The sequence below is a fragment of the Puntigrus tetrazona genome, chromosome 18 (genome assembly GCF_018831695.1).
Source record: "Puntigrus tetrazona isolate hp1 chromosome 18, ASM1883169v1, whole genome shotgun sequence".
Taxonomy (NCBI): Eukaryota; Metazoa; Chordata; class Actinopteri; order Cypriniformes; family Cyprinidae; genus Puntigrus; species Puntigrus tetrazona.
The window spans coordinates 6,849,991-6,864,801 of NC_056716.1; the positions used below are offsets into that span (position 1 = coordinate 6,849,991).

At 34.8% G+C, this 14,811-nt stretch overlaps 1 protein-coding gene across 1 annotated transcript; it reads right to left on the reverse strand.

Moving 5' to 3' along the window:
- Nucleotides 1-940: 940 nt before the first annotated feature.
- On the reverse strand, nucleotides 941-13,978 carry mvda (mevalonate (diphospho) decarboxylase a). Its single transcript, XM_043263904.1, has 10 exons — nucleotides 13,658-13,978; nucleotides 12,780-12,850; nucleotides 12,554-12,668; nucleotides 12,317-12,463; nucleotides 9,236-9,438; nucleotides 5,632-5,706; nucleotides 4,929-5,147; nucleotides 1,688-1,803; nucleotides 1,467-1,575; nucleotides 941-1,156 (listed from the first exon to the last, which is right to left on the reverse strand). The coding sequence occupies exons 1-10, from the start codon at nucleotides 13,737-13,739 to the stop codon at nucleotides 1,061-1,063; spliced, it is 1,233 nt and encodes a 410-aa protein (XP_043119839.1). The 5' UTR covers nucleotides 13,740-13,978; the 3' UTR covers nucleotides 941-1,060.
- Between the last annotated feature and the right edge of the window lie 833 nt (nucleotides 13,979-14,811).

The window sequence follows — 14,811 nt, forward strand, 5'->3', positions numbered from 1 at the left end:
ATGGTTTGATCTATTTGACAATCAATTATTAATGTTTTAAATCTTGTCTAAAAACCTTGTATAGGAAGGCTTCTATGCGATTTTATGTCTGTTTGTTGTAGTGGCTTTTATTGTTTCATGTTTTTACTTTGTTTTCATGGATTTTGTAAGGTGTTCTTGAGTGCCTTTTTAAAATGCAACTATAAATATATGTATTATAATTATCTGTGGGACTCTGCCCAAAAGAGTAGGTCCAGGTACTTTTTTTTACACCGTGACGTTGTTGCTCAACTGACCATCCCAGCACTTTACAAGTCAAAACATAACATCATAAACAGGTGTCAGAACCTATTATTTCATATTTAGACATTGTCAGCATTTTTAATGTATAATAATTTTTATAGCAGCATGCATTTGTGAAAATGAATATTTATATTTGACATTACCAATGTTTTGTCAATCTTTATAATTTATAAATCTTTATAGTATAATTTATAAATAAATGTTTTGTTTTGCATACTTTTAAAGACTTGAAGAAAGCCTTGCAGTATTTTTATTATGAGCTATCATGTATTTGTTCTCGATCCATTATTTCCAATCTATATCAAGAACCCATCCATGTACTACCATCTGTCCTCTGCACTTGTGTCTAATTACAAGAACACAAGATGGCTATTTAAAAATAAATTAAAGCTTTCTGGTTTGTAAGAAGATAACTGTAAAATCAAAAAAGTTCATGCATCAAAGTTTCTACAGACAAGATGATGCACAACATGGTTTATGTAGATGGCTCTTTTATATCTTGATCTATTTGTTGAGTGAACTCGTTGCTTTTTTTTTTTTGTTTTTTTTTTTTTTCTATTTTTAATCTAAATGTCCCCTATTCTTTGAAACTAATTATATAAGTCTAAATGAAGATAATAAAGTCCCTTCATACAGATCAGACAATAAAGGCAAACAGTTATCATATAAATCACAATTTTAATCAGAGTAAATTCACACTTTTCCATTAATTTATATTAATATATATTTAAAAAGTATCTTTAATGATGCAAAACAATTTCTTTAGCTATAGGGGTCTTTAGGGTTCATCTGAAATAGCGCTCTTCTTGGGCAGTCCATCAGCTCCCAACAAATGATGGTTTGGATCCTTTACCACACATGGCCCGGGACCAGCCTAAAAGCACATTATACAGCTATTATGGTACTGTATGATATCCTGATACAGAATTCAATACAGGCTGAAGAGTTATATACAGCGAGACAAACAAGGTCTATGGCCTCATGCTTAATACAGAACAAGCTGATGACAAATGAGTCTTACAGTTAAAGAGACAAACAAAACTCATGAATTACTCGCCGTTTATACCGTTTCAAACCTGCAAGACCTTTATTTATTCTGTGTAAGAAGCCACATCATCTCACAGAAGGATTTGTTTCTAGTAGTCAGAGAAGCTATGCAAATGATTAAAGAAAAATCCATTTACCTCAGTGCTGATTATATAGCGTATACCCTTAGGCATGGGATCCATGTTAATGTCTCTCTTTAGCTCCTCAGAAAGGTTAGCTGAGCGCACAGGAAGACCTCTGACAAACCTGTAGATTAAAATGACCAAGCTTAGAGTTCATATCGTGGCATTACGCACCTGTGCTCTGTGAGAGCTGCACTTTGAACGAACGCTAACACCGTGCCTGATTTGTAACTTACTCTTCTCCGCTGACGTCTGGGGGAAAGAAATGACAGACCAGCTGTACAAACTCTGGTAAGTGGTCTGGCAACGTGTAAATGACAGCATTAGGACCGGCATCAAATGTATATGCCACCTGAAACAATTCAAAAGGTGCAAATACATCAGTTCCCTTATATCTAGACATAAACAGCCTGCTATAAAAATTAAGAAAGGGACAGAATATGCTTAGAATTCAATACAAATGCATCGATGATGATAATATAAATGTATATAATAAAATAAACATTACCTAAGTGTTTATAATTTATACAGGCAACTATTATATATGTTAATTTATATAATTATATATAATTTATAGAAATATAATAATCATATTATAATAATAATATTACATATCGTACAACTGTCACATAACCTGCCGTCTGGAGCAACCCCCTGAACTTGGACACTATAAAACTGCTTTGACAATCTGTATTGTATTAAGAGCTATATAAATAAAGATTACTTGACTTGAAATCAGCAAACATTTATCCAGTTTTCGGCATCTAATAAATTAGGGTGTGATATTCACCCCTTAAAAAAACAAAAAAAACAGAATTTTTAACGAGAGAGAGTTAGATGAAGGTGAGGATGCTGGACTAGAAGTCTTTAAAGGATTTTGAATGCGTCTCATTAATAATCTAGTAAAATACTGTTTTCATTTGTATTCTCCAAATAGAAAAGCACCTAGTTATTTCAGGAAGAGCATGAAAAGTCACCGGTTGCTGTGGTCTTGACCTTAAAAAAAAAAAAACAACAACAGAAAGTTTAACATAGGAGATCAGACACCAACAGTTGATATTTGAACTCTGTCTGTGGTAAAAATCTCCGCAATAAGTTTAGTTTAAATGTAGCTTTCTGGAACACAGAAAAATAACCTGCACCCTGTCCTCATGTCATTTGTGGTCTACAATTTTGTTGAAGTCATTAAACCATGGATTTTTAATCTCCAAGGGGGGAATGTTGTTATCGGTGCTTAGGCAGGTGTTACTAAAAAAACTCATCATTTTGATTGATAATTCATATGCCTTGTAAGCTGAAGTCCTAGCGGGCTGTAGGAGAAAGACTTTAGAATGTAGCAAACTCAACAGACCTAAACAATGACCTTTGTCAATGAGGAAGGTCAGCAGTGAAAGATTTCAGGTCAAAAAAAACGTATCAGTATGTCCATAATGGAAATTTGGCAGATAATTTGTGGGTTGGGTAATAAAAAATGCATTCTGATTATTTGCAGGTGGTTAAAATAAATTTTTACAAATATTCGCTAAATTCTTTTAATTTTCCTGGTTCATCAGGCAGACTATTTTAATTGTGTGTGTGTGTGTGTGTGTGTGTGTGTGTGTGTGTGTGTTTGCCTGTTTGGGAAGCTGCAGTGACAGAAATGGTGAGATTACAGGTAGGATGATAAGTCGAAAGGAGAAGAAAGAGGCTCTATTAATGCTACTGGGAAGGCTTATTTGGAAGGAAAATATTTTTGTATTTAATACATAATTAAATTTGATTATCATGCTATGCAAAATAAAAAGCTATTCAATATCGCATTCATTAGCGCAGATGTATAACCTGCGACACTGAACGCAATATTGTGTTGCTTGTCAGTGAGCTACGGCTCTGTGTAGTAAATGCCGCTCCATTTGAATGCAGGTGATGGAGATTTACTACTAATCACAGAACCGGCTTAAACGATGAGCTGTACGTGATAATTGAATTCAATTACATGCATAGCCCTACCCTCAAGGCATGCCGAGTGCATATGGCTTTCTTCTTTCAGACAAATTCAATCGTGTCATACGATAATTCAAAGTTATATTACCAAAAACTGTTCTGGCTTTTCCAAGCGTTAGAATAGGGGCGGGTCCAAAAGCGCATGCACGCATATTAAAATGTACGCCACACAACACGGGGGTGAATAAAGGTCTCCTTGAGGGCATCATACGAGACCTAACATTAATATGGTCATATATGGCTTAACATTAGGCCATGAGATCAAATAAATATATGTATATTCTCAGTGTTGATAATGACTAGTGATCGTTTCAGCCCAAAAACATCTTGATGAGCCACAGTCCTGAACACTTTTCCTCCACCCTCACCCTTCCTCCACTCTGCAGGACCAATGCAATATCAACTTTTTCCTATGCTCCATGATGTTTCAGGAGTATAAAAGCAAATTTACTTCAACATATCACAAATAACTCCTCATTCTATACACAGCAGTAGTAAATATCCTAGTGCTAAAGTCAAAGTTATTTATGGCTCCCTCTGATTGATTTATGGACCCTATAATAAAACAATAAAACCATATATGAATCTAAAAATAGGTATTTAAAATAGTCCTTCTTTCCAACAGTTGTCCCCTAATTAATATAGAGCTTTGTTGTCATACCGCAATACCAATTCAATTCACTATTCTAAATCCACACCGGAATTTTTATGACCGGATATGTCTATTTTTCGATCAAAGGGGAAACATATGGTTTTACCGTTTTATTATAGGTGCTATAAATCAATCAGAGGGTGCCATAAATTGGTTTGATGAAATTTAACGCGTTTGTTATAAAATATAGATATAGATTTATATGTCTAAGAGCAATATAACAAAATTTCCCAGCAAACCTGGGAGACATTTTGAGACATGAATTTGGGGAAAAAATTTAAGTATTTCAGGGAATTATAAATGATTTTATATCATAAGTTAAAAATGGGAGAGAAGAGCAGACCTGTTTTCATTACATTACAGAGGAATACAAAAAAACCCTGAAAATAATTAGGTGAAAAATAATGTACATTATTCGCATTAATACACCAAATGTAAAATTATTCTCAAATACTGAAATTAAAAAAAATTCATGAAAATGTACAGACCATTCAGCTATGTTAAGCCATATATGGCAGAGAAGGATTATTATTATCATCTTTCAAAAGATTTGCTGCAGTCTTATTGAATGGAAATTTACAATTACTTCTAAAGCCGTTAATTATGTAAACATCATCTGCATGCATTCAGTGTGACATTCTGATGGAATATTCGAACACTTTCTAGTGAGCGTTATTGTGTGTGGCTAATTAAACACTGGTTTCATCTGTCTGCCAGGAAAACGATATTTGTGTTTACAGGGTAAAAGGTTGAGATCATGAGCTCTTTCGAGGATGAACTAGTCATGGGATTTCTTAAAATCTGCGTGGTCATTAAATTTGAATTTTATTACTTGCACTCACCCTTGTCTCCCCATAGTACTGGTTGTAGCGGTGCACTAGGCTGATGATCTGGTGCGATATGTTGTTTAGGTAGAATATGGGTGGGTAGGTGTCCAGACAGATGGCATGAAACTGATTACTGTCTTTCATGGTCAGCTCACCAAATGCTGGGAAATCTCGTTGTCGTATAACCCTGATCATCTCCTCCATACGAGTGGGGACTACAACATCTGCCCGGTACTGTGGAAGATCATAGTAGGTAAAATGATTTGTCTACAACACACCACATGAAATCAGACACAATTTTTTTACAGAAAATTACTGTCGTTTTAAATATATAATTGTACATACTTATACCCAATGCTTTATCACATCTAGTCACATCTTACATCAACTTATAATCACGCACAGCTTATATTAATTAGCCTGTGAACTTCTCTTAGACAGCCTGGGTACGCGTGCATTTGCAGCTTATATGGACGGAGCACAATTAAAGATATTTTGGATGACAACCAGGAGTCTTGTGACTGTCCCATTGAATAACACTGTCAAGACCAACTGACATCAGTGATTCAACCGTAACATTATGAAGCTACAACAATAAAGCATTACCACTTTCAGAATATGATTGCATAATCTTAATATCACATAATCGCATAAATGAATACCCATTACTGTTCACAGAACAACGTCACACAGAAAAGACAGATAGAAATGACAAAACCTTCAGAAGTTTGCTCGTCTCCACGCTTGTATGCATTCCAGATGTGCTCCCGACTGACTTCTGTTCGGCGCTCACCTGAGAGGAAACGTATACATATCAGATACAGAAATGAGCAGCTGACAGAGGCATTAGAATTTTTCAACATCTCAAGGTAAATGGTATTTATCTGCGTAAGACAACTGTATGTTTTAAGATCCCGTAACTGGTCACCACATTCAGAGGTGCTGTGACTCCATTAGAATGTATCTTGAAGGGCATTATTTTAATGAATTGATCAGTAAAAAAAAAATAATGGAGAAAGTGTAAATCCCTCTTTCTGTTTGTATTTTTAAACATATGCATTGTGTAATATGTGTAAAATCTTATCTTGAATATGTTGTATATTTGAATTTAACCACAAAAAAGTACTTTTACCAATTTGTGTCCAATAAAAGCACAACAAAAAGTTCCGTTTTCAATAGGTAGATACATAAAAATATCCATACGAAGTAATTTATATAGCATTTGTTCTAATCGGAGTTAAAAATACAGAACGTTGAAATACGTTATGTTTAATATTTACTTCTGATTACTTGCTGAATAAATTCTCCCTTGGAAATGGCATAATTATAAGGGTGTGACGAGATCCTGTGGCACGATCCAGTCACATCTGAGACTGGTCTCGCGATTCCTGAATTAGTTCCTGTTTTTTAATTGATGTTCCAATAAAGGTAAAAATCACCCAATTTAATATCCTTTCAATCGTATTGTTTTAAGTTCACTCAAGCCTCCGTATCCGACCTTAAAGATTGTAACCACTTAAAAGAAGGCTCAAATGGAACCACTGTTGCTATTTGCCCTATTAAAGAAAGAGGCAAACTATTCCTGCATTTTAAATTACTAATTTCCATTACAATTGGGGAATAATTATTAATGTTAACAGCTTAACATCATTTACCTTAGACTACCTTTGGGTCTTTGCTATTCCATTCCAATATCATCATGCCTCAATTAACTAGATATAGATTAAAGTTGTTTTATTATGCACAGATGCCATCTGCTGTGTTTCATATTTATCATTAAAACATATAACTTATAAAAAAAGTTTCTACATTGCAGAGTGGGTTTATTTATTTATAACCCTGCCCAAATTGTTTATGCACAGAAAGAAGGCGGAACTATCTTCGCTGTAGTGTTGCTGGTTGCTGTGTTTCGTTGTGAAAGTGAAGCTACTTTCTTTATGCTTTCAAAAGAGGACACAACTAGAAATCAGTGGTTAAGTTGTATTTACAACCCTGTTCCAGAACAGTTCAACGCAAATAATAGAGTGTGTTAAGCGCATTTACAGAGGACTATTTCCTCAGAGGCTGTGGGGCAAGTCCAACTCTGCAAGGACAGTCTGGCACTTCTGATTCACCTTTTAAGTAAGTTGTGTTTTCTCATTAAAAGGATCAGCTTTTTACTATTCAAACACAAGTTTCGAGCAGTGAACGTTAGTGCTATTATCGTTTATCAGGAATGAAAACATGATGTTATGTGAAGAGGCGCAATTGTGACGTGATGCGTAAAAAGTCATGATAATCAGTAATTATGCCTCCACTGGATGCAAGGCTTTGTTTGTAATGTGTTTTATTGTTTTGGTGTCAAATCGACCCGTTTCGGAAGGCAGGGCTTAGAGGAGTAACAATAATGTACAGTATGTGGAAAATAATGTGTTTTTTTGCGACTTAAACCACATAAACACACGGCATTACACCAAATACAAAAAAAAAGGTTCTTTTAGTAACATCATATGGCTCCTTTAAGACTTTGTTTTCTGAGTTTGCAACTGTTACAATTTAAAATCACAGAAGTGTAAAAACATACCAGGGATGCAATATTATGATGTAAATAAATCAACTACAAACAAAACTGATAATGGGTATGTTAGACGTATAGTGTGTGAATAATCAAGCTCATGCTGGTGACAAATTAATTTGTAGACCTTTGTGTAAATAATTTCATTTTTAAATGGTTTTCTTTATGCAATCGTATTTATTTTATAGCACAAGGCATTGAATATAAAATACTTCTCATGTACAGTAGGTATTCTTAAAGCAGCATTAATAACAATTAAACTGTATATCGTTAAAATAATGGAATGATATAGTACCTTTCTGGTAGTTTTATTTTATTTTTAAAAATAAGTTTTTGTTTAAATGGCACCTATCAATCAAACCAAATCAGTCTGTTTTAAGCCCTGCTCATTGCCTCCGACTGACAGTCCTACGCAAGCTGTGCTCGATTGCAATAAACAATACCAGTATTCTGTGTTTGGATGCAAGACAGAACACAAGAGTCCACAATCTACAGCACACGTTCCAGAGGAATAATCCCTGGCACACGAACAATTGGAAAAACTGCATACTGACATACATTGTAATAACTTGTTATAGGCACACAGTCTGTTAGGAGCTATACAACTCTTCAAAGTAGAAAGTAAGCCAAAGCAGATGTGGTTGTTTTTCGTCTTCTTAGCTCTTCACCCCTTATCCTCTCTCTAAAAATGTTCATCCATATGAAAAAGAATAATGTGGGTATATTTTTTGATTCAGAGATTAATTTTGTAAAAACAAGTCAATACTTTGGTGAATAACCATTTTCTACTAAAGGTTAATGGCTAATATTAAACTAGTGCTCTCATCTACAAATTTGGGAAAATAATTAATGCTTTTATATCTTATAGACTGGATTACTATAATGTTGTTTATTTAAGAAGAAACACTTTTACTTTAAACAAAGAATGCTTTCAAAAATGGAAGTGTTAAACATTTACTTTTATAAATCAACAAAATGCAGTGAATGAACAAAAGAGAAATCTAATTCAAATCAATATTTGGTGTGACCACCCTTTGCCTTCAAAACAGCAGCAATTCTTCTGGGTACACATGCACACAGTTTTTGAAGGAACTCTGCTGGTAGGTTGTTCCAAACATCTTTGAGAACTACCCACAGATCTTCTGTGGATTAAGGCCCTCACATCCTTCTGTCTCTTCATGTAATCCCACACACACTTGATGATGTTGGGATCAGGGCTCTGTGGGGGCTATGCCATTGTTTCCAGTAGTTCTTGTTCTTCTTTACACTCAAGATAGTTCTTAATGACTTCGGCTGTATGTTTGGGGTCGTTGTCCTGCTGCAGAATAAGCCTCCTACACAGCGGTTTCTATTTCAGTTCATGACTGGGTTTCAACCTACGTGTGGCATTGATGCTATAAGAATTGATGCTGGTTTGAAGGCAAAAGGTAGTAACACCAAGTACTGATTTGATTTACATTTTTCTTTAGTTTGCTCATTTTGCATTTTGTAAAGTGACAAAAATAAACAATCAATTAAACAGTTATTTATATTTCTGAAAGCATTCTTAGTTTACACCTGTATAAATGTGCTAAACTAAAATTAAACGTGTATTTGATGCATGCACAATGATCTAGAAAATATTGTGATGAAACATTATTTTATTTATTTCTTTGCTTTGCATCCTCGAAGACACAACCTTTTTAATTACAAAATTCTAGAAGTAATATGCGTTTTAGGAACACTATTTCCAAACAGCTGCAGATTATAAGGATTTACACACACTTACCACTAGGATCAATATTCGGAGCTCTGGCCAGTACGACTCACATTCCACTTGTTCAGCGAGACTGTCTTTCCCGTCCGACCGCTGCCCCAATTTCCACTGGACAAAGCCACCATACAAACTCCTGCATGCACTGCCAGAGCCCTGTCGTGCAACTGCAGACAGCTGCTCGCTCTCCACTCCAAACAATTGTGACAGCGTGTACACTAAAAGATACCAAATATTCATATCATCATCATCATTATTAGGAGAATGCACAGATAGTAATAACTGACATGTCTGTTTTTCTAAAGATCTATCTGGTAACATTTTACTACAGGCGATAATTCTCACTATTAACTAGCTGCTTATTATGAGTGCCTACTATTAACATATTGGCTGTTTATTAATACTTGGCTGACCATAGTATTTATTAAACTTATCTTACCATCAATAAGCAGTAATTAGGAGTTTATAAGGCAAAAGTCGTAGTTAATGGTTTGTTAATAGCAAGAATTGAAGTGTCCCACAACCAGGCATGTTAAAAGTGGTAATATTAATTCATAAATTAATGTTTTTGATTTAGCATTTTATATGGAATAATTGAATAGGTGAATAATTATTTTTATAACAGGTTCCAAAATTCAGTTTTATGTCAAATTTTAACTCAGCTTGAGCTGTTACACATATACAACCCCTGCATAAAGTGCAGGAAAACCTAAGGGCACTGAAAAAGGTTTTTTTAAACCATTCACCAATATTTATATCCAATATTTTGAAATTCAGTTTAATTGTTTTTCATTTCCTACGTTCCACTGTTTTATAAATACTGTAAATGCCAAAAAAATGACACCAATCTTAAAAAAGAATTTAGACAGACGCTTGTTTTTGTATGAATCAGCCGACTCAATGAATCGCTTGAAAAATGACTCAAATGACTCATTCATTAAGATAGTTATTTGCTGCCACTTAGCTCCGGTTTACTTTAAGCCTATTTTTTTATCTCATAGATTTAAAACACCAATCTCTTAACAATTATGCTGAAAGCATTTTGAAGTGTCAATGCTTCTCATTTCAGCTTTATTAACTGTCTGTGAAAATACATCAAACGCTACTTCAGCTGCTTCTGTTTCTTCTGCAGTGAAGAAGGTTTCGTTAATACTGATTTCATTTGATTGAAATACAAACCATGTCCTATTGTAATTATGTGTTTGTTGTAATCTATAGTAGTTGTTGTCATGTTTATATGTAAAAGCCTTAACATGTAAGCTGTGGCAGAAACTCACATTGTTTGGTTGGCTGCGGTATGTTATAAAAGTGTCCCAACAAACTGAAACCCATGAACAGAACTGTAATTTGTCCCACGACTACATTTTCAAAATAGCCAAACTGTGCAGGAAACCCACGACCCTGTCAACACTGGTTCACTGTACCCTTATCACACAGATAACCCTTTCGCACTGCAACGATGGCAAGAAGTGGAGGTCAAACCTTATCAAACTATTTGTGTTATAAAATTAATAATGCGTTAAACTTTGATTAACTCCTGCTTTACCAAGAATCTCCTGGTCAGCTTCTTAAAAAGAAGCTAAAAAAAGTTGTTGGAAGAGGAAGGGGCCAGCTCCAAACTGTTCCCACAAAGTTGGGAGCATGGACTTGTCCAAAATGTCTTGGTATGCTGAAGCATTCAGTGTTCCTTTCCCTGGAACTAAGGGACTAAGGGGCCAGCTCCCGGGAATCAACCCCACGCCATAATCCCCCACCACCAAACTTTACACTTAGCACAATCCAGCCGGACAAGTGCCGTGTCCTGGCAACTGCCAAACCTAGACTTAGATTGAGCCAGTCTGAATTGCCTTAGTAACACAAACCAGCCTAACTTAGTAACTTCAGTATGACTAATAATAAGGTTGTAATAATTGACTCAAATAAAATATCAAAACCAAGTAATTGCATGTTAAAATACAAAATGTAATATACCTATACATAACATGAACATAAAAAACCTAAGTACATTATGTATTATAACAAATATCTGCAGAGGGCGCCAACAACTTAGTGACGTTTCACTTTATAGTATGATTAATGTTTAAATCCGTGTTGTTTTAATATTTGGCCAAGCACACAGTCAGAAACTTTTGTTTTGAAATTGCAATGTACAATAAATGGCATATTAAATAGATTAGAACCTTTGTTGGCGAAGTTTTATAAATGATTTACATTCCAAATCTTGTAGAACTGCAACTAATGATTATTTTGATGTCAATTAGTTGGCCGATTATTCAGATATAATTAAAAACAAACAAATCAATAATTTTTTGGTTTCCATGTCCTTCAAACATGTGTCAGCTGCATGCTATGATAACAGTGCTTAACAATTTATTAGACCATCCGTCATAAAGAGAAAACGACTATTTTAGGAGTCAAAAAAAATCTCAAAATATTATTGTCATTTACTGTTTACTGTTATTGTTGAACAAACTAAGCAGGCTGGTATTTATTTACATGAATACAAATGGCCTCCTATGCCTTTCATAACAGCTTCCATTCTTACTGGCATTGTTCAAGGTACTTTTTTACTGTAATTGGGTATCTGAAGAAAAAAAGAAAAAAAAAAGAAAATCTCCCCGTTAACAGAGGAATCGTTTGGAATCGTCATAATGCAGTCGTTTGGAATGTACGTGGTAAAGGGAGTGATGTCATTTCCTCATGATCTTCAGTTGGCATGTTCACGTGACAATGCAATATATATATATATATATATATATATATATATATATATATATATATATATATATATATATATATATATATATATATATATATATATATATATATATATATATATAAACTCCTGTATATATTTGTGGATTTTATTTTTAAATTTGATTTTATAATTGTAAACATCTTCACCTTTACTTGTGTCTCAAAATATTTTTATCTAGAAAAAATATGCAACAATATAATCTCCATAATTGATGTCTTGGTTATGCTGTTTTCATAAAGTTATGCGCACAGGAACAGAACGTCTTACAAGTCAAGGGGGATGAATAATTTTGATTTCAATTATATACTTTTTTTTTTTTTTTTTTTTTTTTTACTCACCCAGACAGGCGTAGCCAGATGCAGATGATGCCAGGCCAGCAGCAGTTGGAAAATTATTCACAGAGCAAATATGGACCTTGTGTGACACACAGCTGACGTCAGAAGTGGAATCACCAGTATTTCGTCTCTTGCGAGCAAACCTTCGAACTGGTGAATTTAAATAACATTGACATCAGAACAACATCTCCAGACATATAGTTTAAGTTTATTTTAATCTTCTGAAAGTCAGGGACATACTCTCCTGCAGACATGACTGCAGCCTGGGGTTGCTGATATCTTCTTCTTTGCCATTTAACCAGATGCGGTCTTGCTGGAAACTTCTGCTGCAGGCAGCTGTTGTGATTGTTCTCAGCTGAGAAAGAGAATTATCATTTATAATAGGGACTTCATTGTTTGAGCTAATAATCTGGAGCTCTTCCAATGAAGAGGCTAACAGGTTGATACTATTGGAACTATTATTCACCTGGTCCTGATGCAATGTTACGCTGAGGGATGAATTGATTGGCAGAATGAGATCTTCATCACGTTTCCCCCCTGATTCAATGTCAACAATAAATAACTTAACAAAACAGATGAAAATAGAAGCAGAACATGTTTAAATGTTATTTCCTAGGCTATCTGGACGTGTAATTCACACCAGCAAATGTGTGACTTTTCCTCATTTTTTGTCAGCATTTGGTAATTTAAGTAGATTAGTCATTCCTGAACTGTGCAAAATTGGAAAAAACTAAAACTTTGTACACAGTAAAAAAACCCTACATTTATGATTTGGTTCAACCTCCCATTTTTTAATACAAAATGTGCTTTTTACCTTGAACTATGCAAGACATAGTACAGTTTCACATGTGACCTATATGTTTTAAATCATTTCCTCAGAAATTGGAAGATGATGTTGACAAATCACAGGAAATGCTAACATTAGGATTTAAAATATTCTAAACCTATAAAACTCAGCAGAGCCTGTCTAACAGTGATGTGCTCACAGAGGTGAATTGTGGCGAGGGGATCCTTTAGAGTGACAGCTGCCTGATTACATATATTATATAGAAATATTGCCTTACTTTTATACATTTTGAGATGCATTTATAGGTTCTCCCACAGTTACAGATAATGCATTTAGCAGAATAACCACAGATGTAGTACATCACATTAACTATACACGCTCCTCTAAAGCTTTGCAAACACGGTGTTACAATATATTTTGCCTTAACTCAATAATATGTTTTAGCATTTTAAATCTATACGAATACTGCCAAACGGTTACAAACATGAAAATGACAAGGACTTGAGTTACAAAAAGAATGTTACTGAACTTTGATAGATTAGGACATGCACACTTACAGTATTTGATGACAGCGATGTTTACTGGTGCCGTGCAGGTGACCATAGCAAGGTTTTGTTTATCGTTTTTTGGCATATTCATAAGTTCATACAAATCGACAGATAACCGCCGCGCAGATAATTAAACAAAGTCTATTATCAAATACAACTTAGGCTGGCTATCGGGTCTTGTTTAACAGCTTGAAACACGGTGACGGCAAATGAACCACAACCTTGAGTGTGGATTGGTTCACGCTAAACACGAGGATCCGTATTTGACCAATTAGAGGGCTCACCGTACGACCCTATATTTAAGTGACCCAATCATTGTCGTCGGATCATGGTCTTACCAGAACCAGAGATGGCCTTATTATTAGGAGATACTAACCTTCGCGGCTCCTTTATTTGGAGGAAACGTCACGACCAACTTGAATCATGTGTGCTGTGATAACAAATCAGCTGCGGCTGAATTACACTGACGCACGGCCAGTACCCGAGCCGTGTCTCATCTGTCCGCCAACCCGGAAATCTATCTACCCTAGCCATATGAAAAGATATCTAAAATTCTGTCAATTTTATCAAAGGGATGCATTTTTTAAAAGTATCTTCGTTGTTATAACAACAATTATATAAAATACGTCTCTACTTAACCGTCAGTCTCACGCACATCCACCTAGTGATAGGACAAAAAGCTATTTGAATCAAGGAAACAGGACGGGTTAGCGACACCTGCTGGTGAAACATTGTAACCACCCAAAAAATAAACTTTGAACGTTTATCTGCTTACGGCAATGGCATGCAAGATATAGATGACCTGGTTTCTTCAGCAGAACATAAAGATTTGTAACTCAAACCATTGCAGTTTCAAAAAGTGTTCAATAAAAGTTGCAGTTAATTTTAGTGAATTTTTTAAAATAAAATAACAAATTAGATTAATTTAAACCGCCTTCTTTGATCATATTTATCAAAGGTGCTGATATGTTTGGCCATGACTGTAGATATATATATATACATAGATGCCTACAAAACCTTGAGAGTCCAAAAAAAAACAAAAAACAATCACAGATAAATAAAATATTTAACCTTAAGACACTTAATGACCAGTCTGTGCAAGCAACTGAACAGTATTTATATCATATTTTACCTTTGATACACCACAATGTCCCACTGTCCTA

Coding starts and splice junctions, on each gene's coding strand:
- mvda (XM_043263904.1), bottom strand. CDS start 13,739: ATGAATATGCCAAAAAACGATAAACAAAACCTTGCTATGGTCACCTGC. Junction 9,439..12,316: donor ATCTGGCTACGCCTGTCTGG/GTGAGTAAAAAA, acceptor GGTATCTTTTAG/TGTACACGCTGTCACAATTG. Junction 5,148..5,631: donor AGACGAGCAAACTTCTGAAG/GTTTTGTCATTT, acceptor GATCTTCCACAG/TACCGGGCAGATGTTGTAGT.